This window comes from Cetorhinus maximus, chromosome 3 (assembly GCF_964194155.1).
Source record: "Cetorhinus maximus chromosome 3, sCetMax3.hap1.1, whole genome shotgun sequence".
NCBI classification, from domain to species: Eukaryota; Metazoa; Chordata; class Chondrichthyes; order Lamniformes; family Cetorhinidae; genus Cetorhinus; species Cetorhinus maximus.
In genome coordinates, this window is record NC_135881.1 from 52,037,139 (window position 1) to 52,054,987 (window position 17,849).

The 17,849-nt window shown below is 39.4% G+C and overlaps 1 protein-coding gene and 1 long non-coding RNA gene across 3 annotated transcripts in view; one reads left to right on the forward strand and one right to left on the reverse strand.

Annotated features, from left to right (window-relative positions):
- Positions 1-6,261, reverse strand: part of spag6 (sperm associated antigen 6) — a 217,176-nt gene extending 210,915 nt beyond the window's left edge. Inside the window, exons 1-3 of one of the 2 annotated variants that reach the window (XM_078538321.1) lie at positions 6,136-6,215; positions 4,593-4,750; positions 504-599 (exon numbers count right to left, since the gene is read on the reverse strand). In XM_078538321.1, coding sequence (XP_078394447.1) covers positions 504-599; positions 4,593-4,728 — 232 coding nt within the window. In that variant the 5' untranslated portion in view covers positions 4,729-4,750; positions 6,136-6,215. Of the gene's footprint in view, positions 1-503; positions 600-4,592; positions 4,751-6,135 lie in introns of both variants that reach the window. The other variant, XM_078538315.1, reaches the window with a different exon arrangement.
- A 19-nt stretch (positions 6,262-6,280) lies between these two features.
- On the forward strand, positions 6,281-7,893 carry LOC144678586 (uncharacterized). Its single transcript, XR_013576139.1, has 2 exons — positions 6,281-6,421; positions 7,511-7,893. It is a non-coding gene; the product is annotated as an uncharacterized LOC144678586 (long non-coding RNA).
- The last annotated feature ends 9,956 nt before the right edge of the window (positions 7,894-17,849 follow it).

Sequence of the window (17,849 nt, forward strand, 5' to 3'; positions counted from 1 at the left end):
TGTCAATTTTTGTCTAATTACATTCCTGTGAAGTATCTTGGAATGTTTTACTATGTTAAAGGCATTGTATAAGCACTAAAGGCACTATCAAATTATGTGATTCCATCCAAGTCCAGTTCATCAAGCTAGATAATTAATAACTGGGAAATGTATATAGATATTGACCCCTGGATTTCAGTAAAGCACACTTGACTAGGTACAGCTTTGTAGTTTTTTCATTACTTTTCCCAAATACTTTCTCAGCACAGAAATTCATAACTATTGTACAAATTTGAACCAAAACGTTGCAAAACAAAACATGCTTAGCTATGTAATACTTTCTTATATTAATGCTACAGCTTGTATGGCATCAAATGGTAAACAAACATGCTGCTGAAATTGATGGTTAATTTCTTAAAACTGTACATTATGAATATTTCTGCAAAAATCAGCAGCAAACATTTTTTTCACAATGCAAAACATCTGTACTTACCACTGAATGCCAGAGAACAATCTTGGCTTACCTGCATTCTGTAGAGTTTCAATATTTTGTGGTCTTGTTGCAAGTTCTGCAATTGTTTGTACAAATTGTGCTCTAGCCTTCTGGTACTGCTCAAAAACTGTGGGGAGAGGTGATGGTTTGGAAATAAAAGTAAACAAATTTGTGAAACACATGAACTCTGATTCAACAACAGAGTCCTAAAAAAAGCACACAATATTAACTGTGGTTCAATAGTAGCACTCTTGCCTTTGAGTCTTAAGGTTGTGGGTTCAAGTCTAACTCCAGAGACCTGAACACAAACTCTAAGCTGATACTCCTGTACAGTACTGAAGTACAATACAGGGGAGGTGAAAAAGCATACTAGAGAAGTGAAGAGGGATTATGAGAAAAGACTGGCAGCCAACATAAAGGGGAATCCCAAAGTCTTCTATAGGTATATAAATAGTAAAAGGGTGGTAGGGCCAATTAGGGACCTAAAAGGGAATTTACACATGGACGAAGGGGCCATGGCTGAGGTAGTAAATGAATACTTTGCATCTGTCTTTACCAAGGAGGCAGATGCTACCCAGGCCATGGTGATAGACAAGGAAACTCTGTCACCAGAAGGGTTCAAAATTGATAAGGAGGAAGTGTTGGATAGGCTGTCGTTACCTAAAGTTGACAAGGGACCAGAACCAGATGAGATGCATCCAAGGATATTGAAGGATGTGAGAGTAGAAATTGCAGAGGCACTGCCATAATCTTTCAGTCTTCCCTAGACTCAGGAGTGATATAGAGGGCTGGAGAATTGCAAACATTACGCCCTTGTTCAAAAAAGGTTGTAAGGACAAGCCCAGCAATTACAGGCCAATCTGTTTAACTTCAGTGGTGGGCAAGATTCTAGAAACAAATATTTGGGATAGAATTAGTAGTCACATGGAAAAATATGGGTTGATAAGGAAAAGCCAGCATGGATTTCTAAAGAGGAAATTGTGTTTAACTAGCTTGCTGGAGTTTTTTGAAGAGGGAACAGAAAAGGTTGATGAGGGTAATGTTGTTGATGTGGTGTACATGGACTTTGAAAAGGCATTTGACACAGTGCCACACAACTGATTTGTGAGAAAGGTTATTGCTCATGGAATGAAAGGGACAGTAGCAATGTGGATTCAAAATTGGCTGAAAAATAGAAAGCACAGAGCAATGGTCATTGGATGTTTTTCGGGCTGAAGGAAGGTTCAGAGTGGAGTTCCCCAGGGGTCAGTATTGGGACCCTTGCTTTTCCTGATATATATTACTGATCTAGAACTTGGTGTGCAAGGGACAATTTCAAAGTTTGCAGATGATACAAAGCTTGAGAGTGTTGTGAACTGTGAGGAGGATGGAGTGGAACTTCAAGAGGACATAGACAAGTTGGCGGAGTGGGCAGATAGGTGGCAGATGAAGTTCAATGTGGAGAAGTGTGAGGTGATGCATTTTGGTAGAAAGAACATGGACAGACATGTTAAAATAAGGGGTGAAATTTTGAAGGGGTTGCAGGAGCAGAAAGACCTGCATGTATATGTGCATAGATCATTGAAGGTGGTAGGACTGGTAGAGAGAGCAATTAATAAAGCATATAGTATCCTGGGCTTTATTAATAGGGGCATAGAGTACAAGAGCAGGGAGGTTATGCTGAATTTATATAAGACCCTTGTTAGACCTCAGCTGGACTATTGTGTACAGTTCTGGGCACCATATTATAGGAAGGATTTGAACACACTGGAGAGAGTGGTTCCAGGGATGAGAATCTTCAGCTATGAGAATAGATTGGAGAAGTTGGGACTGTTTTCCTTGGAGAGGAGAAGGTTGAGAGGAGACTTGATAAAAGTTTTCAAATCATGAGGGGGGTGGACAGAGGAATGGAGGGAGAACAGATGGACAGAGGGAGAAACTGCTCCCGCTCATAAAAGGATCAAGAACTAGGGGGCATAGATTTAAAGTGATTTGCAAAAGAAGCAAATGTGATGTGAGAAAAAACTTTTTCACACAAGTGATTCGGGTCTGGAATTCATTGCCTGGAAATGTGGTGGAGGCAGGTTCAATCAAGGCATTCAAGAGGGCATTAGATTTTTATTTGAATAGAAACAAGGTGCAGGGTACGGGGAAAAGACAGGGCAATGGCACTAGGTCACAATGCTCATTGGAGAGCCAGCGCAGACACGATGGGCCGAATGGCCTCCTTCTGTGCCATTAAGATTCTGTGATGCTGAGAGAGTGCTGCACTGGTGAAGGTGCTGTCTTTCATATGAGCTGTTAAAACTGAAGTCCTGCCTTCCCACTCAGGGGGCTATAAAAGATTCCATCACACTTTTTATTTTATTCATTTATGGGATGTGGGTGTTTCTGGCTAGGCCAGAATTTATTGCTCATCCCTAATTGCCCTTGAGAAGGTGGTGGTGAGCTGCCTTCTTAAACCACTGCAGTCCCTGTGATGTAGGTACACCCACAGTGCTGTTAGGGAGGGAGATCCAGGATTTTGACCCAGCGACAGTGAAGGAATGGCAATATATTTCCAAGTCAGGATGGTGAGTGGCTTGGAGAGGAACTTCCAGGTGGTGGTGTTCCCATGTATCTGCTGCCCTTGTCCTTTTAGATGGTAGCAGTCGTGGGTTTGGAAGGTGCTGCCTAAGGAGCCTTGGTAAATTCCTGCTATGCATCTTGTAGATGGTACACACTGCTGCCACTTTTCACCAGTGGTGCAGGGAGTGAACGTTTGTGGAAGGGGCACTGATCAGGCGGCTGCATTGTCCTGGATGGTATAAAGCTTCTTGAGTGTTGTTGGACCTGCACTCAACCAGCCAAGCAGACAGTAGTCCAACACACTCCTGACTTGTGCCTTGTAGATAGTGGACAGGATTCGATGAGTCAGGAGGTGAGTTACTTGCGGCAGGATTCCTAGCCTCTGACCTGCTCTTGTAACCATGGCTCGTCCAGTTCAGTTTCTGTTCAATGGTAACCCCCAGGAGGTTGAACTGCTTAAAGAACTGGGAAATTCCTCAGCTAATATTTACTCCTCAAACAATATCACAAAAACAGGTGTATCTGCTCATTTTCACTTTGGTCTCTGCGAGATATTGCTGTCCAGTTTCCTACATTACAACAATAGTTACAATTATATATAAAATTATTTGACTATAAAGCGCTTTGGGACGTTTTACGGTGATGAAAGGTGCTATATAAGTGCAAGCCTTTTTTTAAAATAATCGCTGCTTAATTGTAACTTCAAATTAAATAAGTAACTTTACATCCTTCCCTTAGCAATAAAGGACAATAGCTTCCACCTTATTCATTTCTAAAAGTAGTCTTCAAAACAAGTCAATAATGCTTATAATATTTAAAATATTACCTTGTAAAGCTAATCTTTGAGTCATGGTGCCCGTACTCTATGTAGATATATAGTGGATGAGGTATATTCTATATACACACACGCGTCTGCTGCGCTCTATCCAGTGTCCAAGACAACCAGTGAATTGTGCTGTGCCGCGGTTACCACGGCGACGAACCGGAAGGGGATATTCACCAATCCTTGGTAGAGGTCGCCACTTTGTGATTGTGAGCTGAAGCGCGTGAGCGAACCCAGTTCCAGAGTCTGGGCTCCTCTTTCATTATTATTGTTATTACTTTGTTCGCAAGTGTTCAGAGTGTGAGTTTGTGACTTGAAGCTCTCAAGCAATTTTTTTCCCCCACTCTGTTTTGTTTTGTTACTGACCTTGATTGACAAGCACTCCGTGTAGCAGCAGCAGCAACCAAGCCTGAGCTTTGTTACAGTTTTGTGCTCTCGGCCTGTGTTACCGAATCTACCGTACAATGCCACATTTTCAGACGAAGAACTAATTGGCTGTGCAATTTTCTACAGTACAATATTACGTTTTCAACTGAACATGTACTAGGCATGTAGATTATTGTACAATCTGTTAAACATAATCTCTTGGGACGAAAAGCATTTATATTAAGAACACAAAATAAAACACGAATTAAGTGTGGTAATATATTCATGTCTTGAAAGGTTAAAGCGGAAATAGTTGAAGTGGCAGCAAAAGCAAACGGGAGCATTTTTACGATCGTTCTAAAGATAAACGCCTTTGCTTAACACAAAGTGGTTTGCAACTGGTTTTTGACTTTTGATTGCACAACATGTCGAGAAATCGATATAATACAGCAAATGATTCATGACTGGCGGCGCTATCCAGATACAATGTTTCGCAGTGTCCTTTTATATGTTTGTTCATGTAGGAGTGAACAAAGTGAAAACTAAGAAAAATAAAATCACAGAATTGTTACAGAGTAGAAGGAGGCCATTCAGCCCATCCTGTCTTCACCGGCGCTCCAAATGAGCAATTCACTTAGTCCCATTTACTCCCTTCTCTCCTTATCCCTCCATTCATCCTTTTCAGATAAGAGTCTAATTCCCTTCTGAATGCTTGATTGAACCTACTTCCACCAAACTCTCAGGCAGTGCATTCCAGACCATAACCACTACCTGTGTGAAAAAGTTTTTCCTCATGTCACTTGTGCTTTTACCAATTACTATAAATCTCTGCTTCCTGGTTCTTGATCGTTTCACCGGTGGGAACAGTTTCTCCCTATCTACTCTGTCCAGACCCCTCGTGATTTTGAATACCCCTGTTAAATATCCTCTGCGCCTTCTTTTCTCCAAGGAAATCAGTCCTAACTTTTCCAATCTATGGTCATAATTGAAGTTCCTCATCCCTGGAACTATTCTGGTGAACGATCATAACCATATTTGCAGAGCAAAATGTATGTATGCAACTGTATCGGTGAAAGGATAGTTCACCAAGACCAATCCGTGGTTTCACTGCTTGCACGTCTATATTCTAAAATATAATTTTCTCATTTTAAAAAAGGACTACCAGTTATCGTGAAAAGCAACTAAAATTATAAATTTTCCATCTAACGCCTGAGTTTAGGTTAGTCAGATACGTAAAAATATTCAGAATATGTACAACTTGTTTACATTTACTTCATTTCAACCCATTTTTAATGATCGTGTGTTTTATAAAAATATACAAAAAGCTTATTTGGATGCATCTGTTCATATCCAGCTTGCCTTGCTATTCAGATGTTCTGTTTTCCGCTTTCATTAACATGTGTCTTATGTCTTCTGATTCGACTGCATCCAGTCACATTTTAGAAGCATTTATATTTGCAGCTAAAGGTCGCCTCCATTATCACTGTTTCAAAAAAGGAAAGGTTTCCCGAGATTCAAATGATTCTTTATTAAATTTATTGTTCAACTCCTTAGTATATTCATCCCTACGTGGTCCACTTCAATCTTCGCAATAGTATTTTCTTAGAAAAAAATTGAATGGATACTTAAGATAAATTATTTTAAGCTACATATTTAACGCTTCCAAACCGTGTAGATTTTCCGCAATGCTCGGGGCTGCACCTGAATGTAAAACAAGTGTTAGTATCGCTCTCTAAAGCTATATTTGGCTCAGATACTGATGACGCAGGCGCAAATGAAGCGTGCACGTTGGGCATTCGCAGCTTCGTGGAGCGATTAAGCTGTTTCGTTCCTTTTTGCCGATTTTTGTACCAATTGTCAAGTTTTGCCAAACAGATCAAATTAAATTAATAACAACTGATGCAAAAATACTTGAACAAGAACTTACCTTTAAAATGTGAGAGTCACCGTACGATAAACTAGTGTGAGTAACCATGTTTCCAAAGTGCGGTATGGGGAAAGTGAAACTGTAAAACCAGTTTACTAATTCTGGCCGCTCTAGATCTGACTTAATCCGTTACTGGGGTAATTACGCATCGATCGACACTTCAAGGCCCGCCTCTGTCATTTAGACGTCACAGACTTGGAGCTGCTGAAATGCTAGGCTGTCAATCAGTAGCTTTTGTCGTAATGAAATGGCTGTTTAAGGAGGTCCGATGTAATTTATGGAATAGGTATGGTACATACTTTAAATGTCGCAATATGATTATTATTTACGCGTTATTAAATATTATTTAACAGTTACAACAAACTTCCGAATATTTTAAGAGATTACGATTTACTTGATTATTAGAGTAAAAACCTACTTATGCTAGTTGCAAGGCAAAATCGGTTAGCAATTTCGAGATTGGTCTATTTTTGAAAATCGGACTGAGGTGATTGCATTGACCAAGCGCCAGTGATGTTTAACATTCACATTGAAACTGTTTTGAACTTTCTCAAGGGCATTTAAGCAGCTCATTTGTCATGACGTTACTATATCCCGTTGAACAGTGTTAAGAATGAAGCTTAGACATTGGCGAGTTGTGATATGTTTGGGGTTGCTGAGTGCTTAATTGTAATTTTTCACGTAGTCGGTCATATGTTGTTGCCCAGTAATGAGCCAGCCTCAATATCAAGAAGGTTTTGCCAGCTTTATGTATTACAATTGTTGACTAACGACCACCAAGCCTTATAAACGCTGGAGGAACCGTGGCGATAGTCTGTTTAATGATTACCTAATTTTACAGGTCTGAATAGGGAGGAGGGGATTAGCCATAGCAACTCGCACATAACTTCATCATTTTATGCAAGCAACTGAATTGGCATCATAACCTACTGAGGAATGTAAAACTTAAACACATGGGCTCTCTTTAGCCAAATTATTTCAACACAAACCAGTTCCACGTCTCTACTGGAATTGATTATCCTGGGATAAAGCTCACAAAATATTTGTCTGCTGTTTGTCTCCTGAAAAAACAGTTTGGATAATATTGTATTTGTGAACAGTTTTCTCACCAGGGGAAATATTTTTGTAGTTTAATTATGTCAGTATCTACTATTTCTTTTTTTAAAAGCATCTTAAATGATGCCTTTGGAATTATTCAAAACTTGTACATACTTCTCACTCAGCACCAAATAAATGCAAAACGGTAAATATTCGATATGTAAACAACACGCAATCTGGAACATAACAACAACCAGACGAGTTCACTATTTGTAGATAATGAAAATACGGCGTTAATGCTGCGACAGTAAGCATGATGTCTTTGTTTTTCCACTAGTTTGTATAAAAGGTTGCATGGTACGTAAGGTGCCTGTTGCTGCTGCGTGGACGTTTGCAGATCGATGGGTTAAAGTCAAAACCACCCCACGCGGAAAATGAAAAGATAACATCGAAGGAGTAATTTCCGTAACGAAACCCTATTTTGTCATCATTAAACATATTTTGCATTCGGCACATCAGGTTAACTGGCATAGAACTACTAAATTATAAAAAGATTCGCCTCGTAATACCATTCCAACCTGCTCAAGGTGAGATTGTGATGATATTAGTGTGATGACTCCGGCTGCTGCTAGCACCGGGGGTAGAAACAAGGCAAGAGATTTGCGCATGTGCAGGCATTTGCCCTGCATGTTATGTACTTATTAATGAAATTTATCAAATGTCATTATCAGTATGCCTTCTTTATTAATCTGTGTTCAAATACCCCAGAGTGTTTTTTTTCTCTTATATTTGTATTTTAAACTTGTTTCTAAGAATAATTATATGGGAAAATATCCACAAAGTACAGATCAGATATGGTGTTGGAGAAATAGAGGCTGGGGAGAGAACGAACTGCATATGGTTTCTCTGTTCTCTGCACCATTTTTTTAGATTTAAAAAAAATTATTTTTAGCTTCAAAGAAATGAATCAACTTACTGAGGCACAACTGCACCGTCTTTCAACTGAAAAGTTAAATTGAGGACCCGTCTGTCCTCTCATGTAGACCTAAAAATCCCATGGCAATATTTGGAAGAGCAGGAGAGTTATTCCTCTATCCTGGCCAATATTTATCCCTGAATCAACATCATAGACATCACCTGCTTATTATCACATTGCTGTTTGTTGGAAATTACTGTGCGCAAATTGTCTGCCGCATTCCCTATATTGCAACAGTGACTACACTTCAAAAAAGTAGTTCATTGGCTGTAAAACGCATTGCTACGTCCTGAGGTCGTGAAAGGCGCTATATAAATGCAAGTCCTTATTTTGTTTTAAAAACAGTACAAACCTTGCTTATTGGGCCCTTTGGGGCACGAATTGCACCCTGGTAAATCCACTGGCCTTCAAAATCATAAAATATGACTGTGCTATATTGACAGCTATTAGCGCTACGATTCAAGGTTCGCAGAAACTACGAACTTTCTTTATCGTTTAGGTAAGCAGAAAATGATACAGAATTGATACACACCTTGTTGCATACTATTCAAAACAGCATAATCATCAACTACACTTACAGCCTTCGTTTAGGTCATAACTGAAAACGAGTTCGGTTCCAGGCCTGTCACTTGCAAGAAGAAATTGATGCTGTCTCAAACAGAATACGGATTTTTGATTTATCGTTCCGCTTGATGCACAAAGAAACGTGTTATAACTATAAACCTGTACTTAGTTGAATAATAAGCTGCAGTAGAAATTATGAAACAAGTGAAGGTGACATAACCAGAAGTGTCATAACACGGTGTTTATTAAAGCAACGTGCTTTTACAACTGTGCGTTAACACACACAGCCATTCGAACTGGTTGTTGGTCGTTCGTTCGGTTCTTTCTCAAGTTGACATTTTTACAGAAATAACGTTTTGGGAAGGAGTGGTCCTTTCACATTTCAGAAATATTAGCACTATTGCCGTACGTAATAACGTAATTACATATCACGGTCATATCAGATGGCCCATTGACGCCCACAGGAGTAAGGAAACTAATAATGTCAGACCAATGAATAACAATGTTTGCTCCCACATGTCAAATTAATGTATGCAAAATATTGTTTATCATGTCAGGTTTTTCCCCTTCTGAGCCTCATCGACTGACTCCTCCCACGCACAGTTCAGCAGCCGGATATAGTTACAGATTACAATAGTTATATTGACGTGCAGTTGAGAAATCAAATTACAAATGAAATGAAGCGCATATCTTCGAAGAACCAATCTCACGTGAAGTAAAAGTGACGTTTTTATGGCAACGTCTTTCTGTGCACGTTCTTACGTATTTTTGGAGCGCCTCTCTTTTTCTAAGCAGTACGCTAGTTTTCACGTTTGCTTTTTGCCACTAACATATGAGTACTGTATTCGACCTTCCCTGCATGATATCAATCACCCACTTCAATTGAAATGCCAATGCGCGAAGCGGGGTTCTACTAGTAAAGTCATTATGAAGTGTTCATGAAGCTGGTAGTTTTACTGAATCAATGGTCAGAGTCCATTGCGGGCTGGCGTGGGGGCGGGGAGGTCAGACAAGGATACGTTGAGAAATTGTTTCTCCCACAGGGGTGAGGCGGAGTGGGGAACATCAATGTTGAGGAAATATGAGAAACATAACAGATAATTGTCACAACGATACCTAGTATAGGCCTTATTGGAATCCGTGCATTCATGTTTATTTTTAAACAAGCAGGGGTTGCTCGTAATGCGGAAATAATCTTGAACTTCTAATCTACTTCTGAAAGGCAAAACTAACTTCTGCCTTAGTCAGTATGAAATAGGAATGTTTATTGAATTGCAATGGGACATGAGGGTTTATGAATTCAACTTTCATCGTATCGTATATTCAAGAAGGTACCGTTTATCAGAGAAAAAAAAAGCAAGTTATAGCAAAAGCGCGCCCAATAAGTTCCAAACTGTAACTAGTTAAGAGGCAAGAGGGACTTTATGGAATGAAAATGAGAGAATCGCTGTTTTTCTCCTTATTGTTCATCTTGTCTTTATAGAAGCCTGCTTCGAGGCAACGTAGATAACATTACGATTTAATTAGGCAATTTAATTTCGTATCTTGTGATCATGCGTGTATCGACCGGCCCTTTGGGTTGTAATTTCCTATTGCATATCAAAAGCTGATTTAGCAAGTTAACCGCCCACCAAGCAGCGGCAGCTGTGATTATCTTGAACTCTTCCAATCCAAAATGATGCATGTTAAAAATCTCAAAACCAACAGTAATTGGTGAAATGTTTCGATATTTCACTCCCCAACCCCATTGCTACAACGGGTTGATCAGATTAAGTCACTAATCACGTGATGCATCTTTTAAGGGGAATACGGACTGTGATATTGAAGAAGCACCCCTCTCATTTTTTGGTGTTGTGAGCAGTTAAGTAGCTCGACTTTAATATATAGTTCATTCTTGACTGGCTTCCATTGGCTTAGGCAATGATATAATGTCACTGGGCTGTAGCTTCACTACTTCGAAAGAACCATGGTAGTCGTATTTACATATGTTTCCAATCTACTCTGGCGGCAACGCTGAACGGGAACATGTGGTGTTTTATTCGTTTAATGCATATTTTAAATTTCCATGACTTTTTTTTCCATTCGCCATTGAGACGAGATGATCTGGAGATAAAATGTCAACGTGACTCCGTAGCTCCAGCTCCTGGGTCGAGAAGGTTATAGGTTCAGCCTATCGTCAGAGGTGCCAACTTTCAGGTGGGATATCAAACCTGGGTCCATTATGTGTTATAGTTTCCACGGTATTGTTTGAGGACAACAGGAGTTCACCTGATAATGAGTAACTTAGAAATGAATACAAACACCGGAAACCCGAAATGAAAACAGAATGCAGGTCAGCATGCATAAAAAGAAAGCTGATGCTGAACGACTTGCTGCGTATTTCCAGAACTTTTAATTTTTATTTATGAAGTCTTTCACCATTGTGATAGCTGTTCTTAGCTCTGTCACCACCTGTTGTTTTTGCATTGTTTTCAGTGGGGCCTTGCTGTATTTCCGACGGCTGCCACATTTGCTTACATAACAACAGTCACTGTACTTCTACTATATAAACAGTAATAACTACAATCCAACTGGTATCTGTTGGAAATTTCGATTGGGTGTGAGACCACCTGATCAGTTAATCTCTCATTAGCCTTCTCCCCAAATGGAATAACTGCCGCCCGTGCAAAGTAGAAATGAGGCTGGAGTTCAAGTATTACAAAATGTAGATTTTGATCGATGTTTTCATTATGTTTGTCCCTCTCTGTTTAAGGGTGCATGTCAAGGGTAAGGAGGACCGGTCTCTGCGGATGGGGTGAGAACTGCGAGAGGCAGTTGCTCTCATATTTTGCTCCTTGAGGAGGGAGTCCTGGCTCCAATTATTTCCACCAGAGCGCAAGTGAGCCAATACTTTTATGGGATCATCTAGAGTAGCTGTTGGAAAATGCAGCCTGCAAATCGAGTTACATTGCGGTCACAACTCACGGAGTAAGCAGCCATGAAGTGGAGTTCTATTCTCTAGTGGCTGCCTTTTTAATATCAAAGCAGCCAGGGACAGTGTGCCCTTTGCATAAGATGCGAATAACCGCCATATGTATAAATACCTAGAGATCCAATTCATAATTACCTCGGAACTTCTTGAATCTGACCTCACACAGGATTGATGTCCTACCACTTTCGTCGTGGAACTGAAGCCCTGGGAGAATTCAGCAAGGCTCCTTCCACAGCACCTCCCAAACCCATGACCATCTAGAAGGACAAGGAACACCACCACCTGGAAATTCCCCTCCAAGCCACTCACCACTCTGACTTGGAAATATATCGCCGTTCCTTCACTGTCGCTGGGTCAAAACCCTTTCTAACAGCACTGTGTGTGTATCTACACCACATGGACTGCAGCAGTTCAAGAAGGCAGTTCACCACCACCTTCTCAAGAGCAACTAGGGATGGGCAATAAATGCTGGCCCAGCCAGTGAAGCCCACATCCCGTCAATGATAAAAAAAATTCCAGCAAGCAGGAGGGATCTCAAACATTTTGGGTTTAGCGCATGGGTCAGTCAAATTGGATCTATGTGATAGTGCCATTTTGAGGCACGTACCCATGTAAAAATGGGTGTATAACTGCAACCTGTGCTTCTGGTGTCAGAGAAAAAAATCATTTTCTATTGTTAAGATTTCACTGGCGGTCGAAGACAATTTATAGATGAAAGCGAACTTCTCCTTCAATCAATTAATGTACGGGAATCATTCCTTAAGCGTTTTTTAGTTTTCCACGTAATAATTTTAAACAATATTTGTTGATGTGTGTTCCTGATGCCTTTCATATTTCAAAAACGATGCACTCCAGACTGCGTGGTAACGTAATTAAAAATGTAAATCTTGACCAGATTCTTCAATACTTCTCTCCCATCTGTTTAAGGAAGTACGTCACGGGGGAGCGGGGGTGGGGGGAACGGGAGTAGTGGGAGCGGACTCCAAAGCAGAGCTTCTCTACTCTTTTCCCCCTTGTGGAACAGCACCTTCGGGCTCCCCATTACGCCTATCCTAGTGCAAATCAGCCACGAGTTTTATCTTATAATCTATTCAAAGACAGTGGCACTATGTGAATGCAATATTGGTCGCTAATTCTGCTAGCTTCCATAATCTGCTAAAGACTTCTACTAAATCTTGAGAGTGCTCTGCCATTTATCTCAACTCGGACGTTAAAACAGAAGCTATAATCACATCCAAGGTTTCGGAGATTTGCCTTGTGAAGATAGGCTCACAAATGACTACCCTCATTTGCACTGAATGAAACAATTTCATTGTCCTAAAGGAATGGTGAAAGGAATTCTGGTTCTAAGACTCTCCAGTAAAAGCCTAAATATGTTAATTAAAATATTTTATTTCCAATTCTAAACTGTTCCTTTTTTCTCTCTCTCTCTCTCTCTCTTCCCCCTCCCCCATAACCTGACTGAAAGGACGACAAGCCATCTGCCATTGCTTTACTGGCGAGCCGCCGGAAAAAAATGCAATGGGAGAATAATCACCGCACCATGCACCACCTCTCTTAAGCTGGCACCGTGTAATGTCCTGCGTTGGGAATATGCCTCCAGTTGACATGAAATCGTTGACATGAATTTATGTTTAACCCACATGATGGACTTTTGTTTTAATGAAAAAATGAAATAATAACAGAATCACAGAATTATTACTGTGTAGAAGGAGGCCATTCGGCCCATCGTGTCTGCACCATAAATACAAGGTTTCATTCTGCACTCAATGCAACCACAGGACACTTGTGAATAAACCTAGACTGTCCGAGATCCTTGAAACCCCACCATTCCAGCCACCGTTCACTGTGTTGCTACGGAAAAGAAATAGCTCAAGTTTGATCAGTTTCTGTGATTTCTTAATCAATGCCGTTTTTTCCAATACTTTGTATTTATAATGTGTGTATGGTTTAGAGCCACATAAGAAAGGATACTTCCTCAAAATGTCTCTTTTACTCCTGCCCCACCTTTACACATACGGTCTTGTATACATCCACATTCATTAAAAGCCGGAACCAATGCAAGTCAACGTCATATTTTTTCAGAATGGTTCTGTCCTTAAAACGTAACTTTTACCGGCTAGTGTATCTCAGCGACCTATTGCTTCACAAAATGCTGCCTTTGTGGCCGATTCAAAACTGTGATTGACACACGATGATGGAAGACGTTAGTGCCAATCCGCAAATGTTGTACATTTAAAACACTCTGACGTCACCCACAAAAGTCAGGATTTTGGTATTTGTACAAATAGTTCGCTAATGAAGTAGAAAAAGGAAGGCAAATCAATATTGCTGATGAAGGATTACATCTGACGCATTAACTTGCCTGTTCACTGCTGGTGCTGACTGGCCTTCAAAGTGTTTCCAATATTTTCTGTTTTTTATTTCATATGCAGTTTTTTATTTTGATTTTTATCAGTATTTCTGTTTATATGTTTAGGCAAAGAGTCACCGGTCTTTCAGACAGCGTAGGGTACGGATAGCAAGGTGAGGTCAGCTGTGCCAGCCCCATCATTCAGAAGCATCCCTGACATAAGTGAAGTGAAAATAGGGAGAATTCTGGAAGGGTACGGCTTTCTCGGCTGCAGCTTACGTGGTGATACGTCTTCAGGCGTTAAACCTGATACAAATCCTGCAAGTGAAACTTGATCTTTCTGACAGGGCCCCAAACGTAAAATCTCGCAAAGGCTTAAAAGGCTGTTGCTTGAATGCTGACTTTGCATCGAATGCTGAAGCACTACAACAAAGCTACCGATACGCTGCGGGTAGCAGAGAGTGAAGGGGTATCAGCCACAGATACTCACAACTAGCGCCTTTAATCAAGCCTTTAAATTATATGACTACTTCGTATGTATAAATCTTTCTTGACATTCCACATAACGAGAATGGTAAACTTGACAATTTGTTGCCTCACATGCCAAAACCAGCAAAGTCAAAGGCTGAAAATGGAATCAAGTATTGCCAAAAGTGAAATCTTTACGAGAACTGTCAGGAACGTCCCAACTTTAGCTGCGAAGAACTGATATGAATGACCTACTATTACATTACTTTTAAATATGGCAACAAGAAAAACATTTGCTGTGGACATTGTGTATTGTCAAAATAATGTATTTTCCCACGTTTTAATTTATAAACAAAGCCTGTGATAAATCCCACGGCTCGTGTGGCTTATACAAACTGTGGGCACCGTCTGAAGTTTACAGCGGGTTCAAGCTACTCTTCTGAACAAAAGTAAACGAACAAGGCAAACTGCCTGTCATCCAGAGAGGTCTGTTAACCGTTCTTTAAAGAGACCGCACCTAATTGGTCGACTATGTTATTGTTTTTCAAAGGAAATACAACACAATATTCAGACAATTTTTATTGTGCTATTTTGCATGCCAAGATAACTTTTTTACAGCTGTGTAGAAAAGTGAAACCGTGAAAACATTTCGTAGAATTCGTGTTTTAAACATGTAAATATACCATGTAAGTTCTGTTCTATTTGAAAATATTAGCATAGCTTTATATTTGATGTATATGATAGAATAAGAGGAATTCATTGTATATGCCCAAAAAGTACGCTCAGCTGTGTCTTCCTCCTTAAGCTAGTCTTTGGTTTCATGTTATGTCTTTCTGAAGTGTAAAAGCTGGACCTATTAAATATAACATCACTCTTTTATAAGTTATATTTTCAAAATCATTGCAGTTGAATGTATTTTTCCAAAGGCCGCGGCATCTGTGGTATCAGTTATCCACGATTTCTGTCCATTGTTTTCTTAACACACATCCCTATGAACAATTTTCCACCAGGGACAATGAAGGGTGGTCTGTTTATATATTCGGCATAGATTCCAATATGTAATCACTTTTCGAAACTTCCATTTTTAGAAATTGACAAAAACACGACGACTCGCAAGAAATATTTGTGAAATTAAGTATTAGATTTTATCCTTTCACATGATGTGGGCGTCTTTGGCTAAGCCAGCATTTGTTGCCGATCCCTAAATTGTCCTTGCGAAATTGGTGGTGAGCCGCCTTCTTGAACTGCTGCAGTCCTTCTAGTGTAGGTACACCCATAGTGCTGTTAGAAAGTATTGCAGTGGTATGTGACTAAGAGCTTTATTTCGCCTGTTTGTTGACATGTTTGAATGGAATTCTTGTTAAAACAATGTCGTGTACAAATAAAAGGTTTATTACATATCGTTCATCATAACATACAATTATCTGTAGCTGCAGCTTTACACTGTTTCCATCTTTATGTTTTAAGCGCATATAAGAACAGAATTCCCTAATGTTAGATCATCATTGCTGAATCAAGCAATCACATTATTAAATAAGTGACTAATATCCATAAAGTGAACTAACCCCCTGTCTTATACATAAAATAAAGATTTGCCACATTACGTCAACGAACTTGCTCATGAGTTGACTTTTCAAAAATTTTTCCAGCTGGAAAGCCAATACTACATTTAAGTTTAAAAAAAGTATGGTTGCATATAGATTTAAGGAACGTCAAGAAGCAGTGTATATTTCCAGTATATAATACATGGATTCATCACAATTATAGGAGAGCTTTTTTTTCAAAACACGATGTTCTCTGTTTTTCATATTACAAAGTGACAGCAAGTACAAAATAGTGAGATACACATCTGTGAAGTTTGGCATCATTTAGTGACAAATTCAGTAACGACCACAGTAAGACACACTAATGAGAATAATGTCTTATCGGACGATATAACGGCATGTCAGTGATTTTTAAAATCTGGTACATGTTATTTGGATTTACGAGTTTTGCTCCTATTCGTTTTCTTAATAATCTAATGTAAACACTGAAGTGACATCAAAACTCACATATACAAAAGCATAAGGCTCGTGCAAACTTTTTTTTTAAACCTAAAAGCTAATTAAAAGTGTCCTGGTGTTCCAACTGAAATGGGGATAACTTTGCAGTGCGCATTTCACCCATATTCCAAGAAGATAAAAAAAGTAAAACAGACTGAGCTGTGGACTTCATTCTCATTCCGTTTAACTTTATAAAAGTATTACCCCACACATGTAGAAAATCTTAATGTTACAATCTGTAGAGAAACTACCAACACTTCGAAAATTCTTCCGGAGTATAATATTGCATATTCTTTCTAAAGTATAAATCAGGCTTTCACCATATCTATCACCTTCGTTTGGTTCACTCGGTAGCAGAAAATAGAATACAGGTTCTCTGGAAATTGAATGAAAATGTTTAAAAGTAAGAACGAGTTCAAATGCAGCTGCGTTTGGTGGATATCAAATGTAGTATGCTCTATTAATAAACAATAATCTATTTACTACAGAACGATGGAAGGTCATATACCTGAAAGGTTAATTCTATTTCTCTCTCCACGGATACTTTCAGACCTGCTCAGTATTTCCAGCATTTCCTGTATTATTTCGGTTTTCCAGCATCCGCAGCATTTTGCTCCTTTATTGCGACCAATGTCATTTAATGTTAATTTAAATTTTCTCCATGCGTACGCAAATGACAAATGAGCATTCTGTAGTTAGTAGAATTGAACTTCTAAAGGAATAATGAGGTATCTAGAATAAGAGATTTTAAATAATTTGTAAGTGTATTAAAAAAAACCCAATTACCTCTACCAGGTGAAAAAAAATAAGCACCAGAGTAGGGTAATCTGCAAATTGAGTTTAGACATGGAATTTAAAATCATCTAATGTGTACTTTAAACAACTGTGATGTTAAACACAACATTGCTCCGCTCTCAGCCTATATAGTGTTTGCCAAGGGTTCACGGTGTCAAATTTGTAAGCATTTAATCTTGTGATTTAGAAAGGAATTTTTAAAAATTGCCAATAGAAGCTGAAGTTTGGGAGTTTTCAACTTGTGGATAATGATTTGAATTCTGCCTTTCAGTTGTTCACATCTCGAACGTTCTACCTAATAAATATGACTTCGAACACGGTTCAGAGAACGGTGGACTTGTGAGTGCAATTACACCAATATAACGTTCGTGCGAATCAATTTGGTTTTGCAGACACTGCAGTTACCACATGGAATCAAATTCAATTTGCACCACCTGACATTGGACACTTTGGAATCAGTCCGGCATTAGCACCGCAGGGTTAGAATCATGGAATAATTTTAGCATA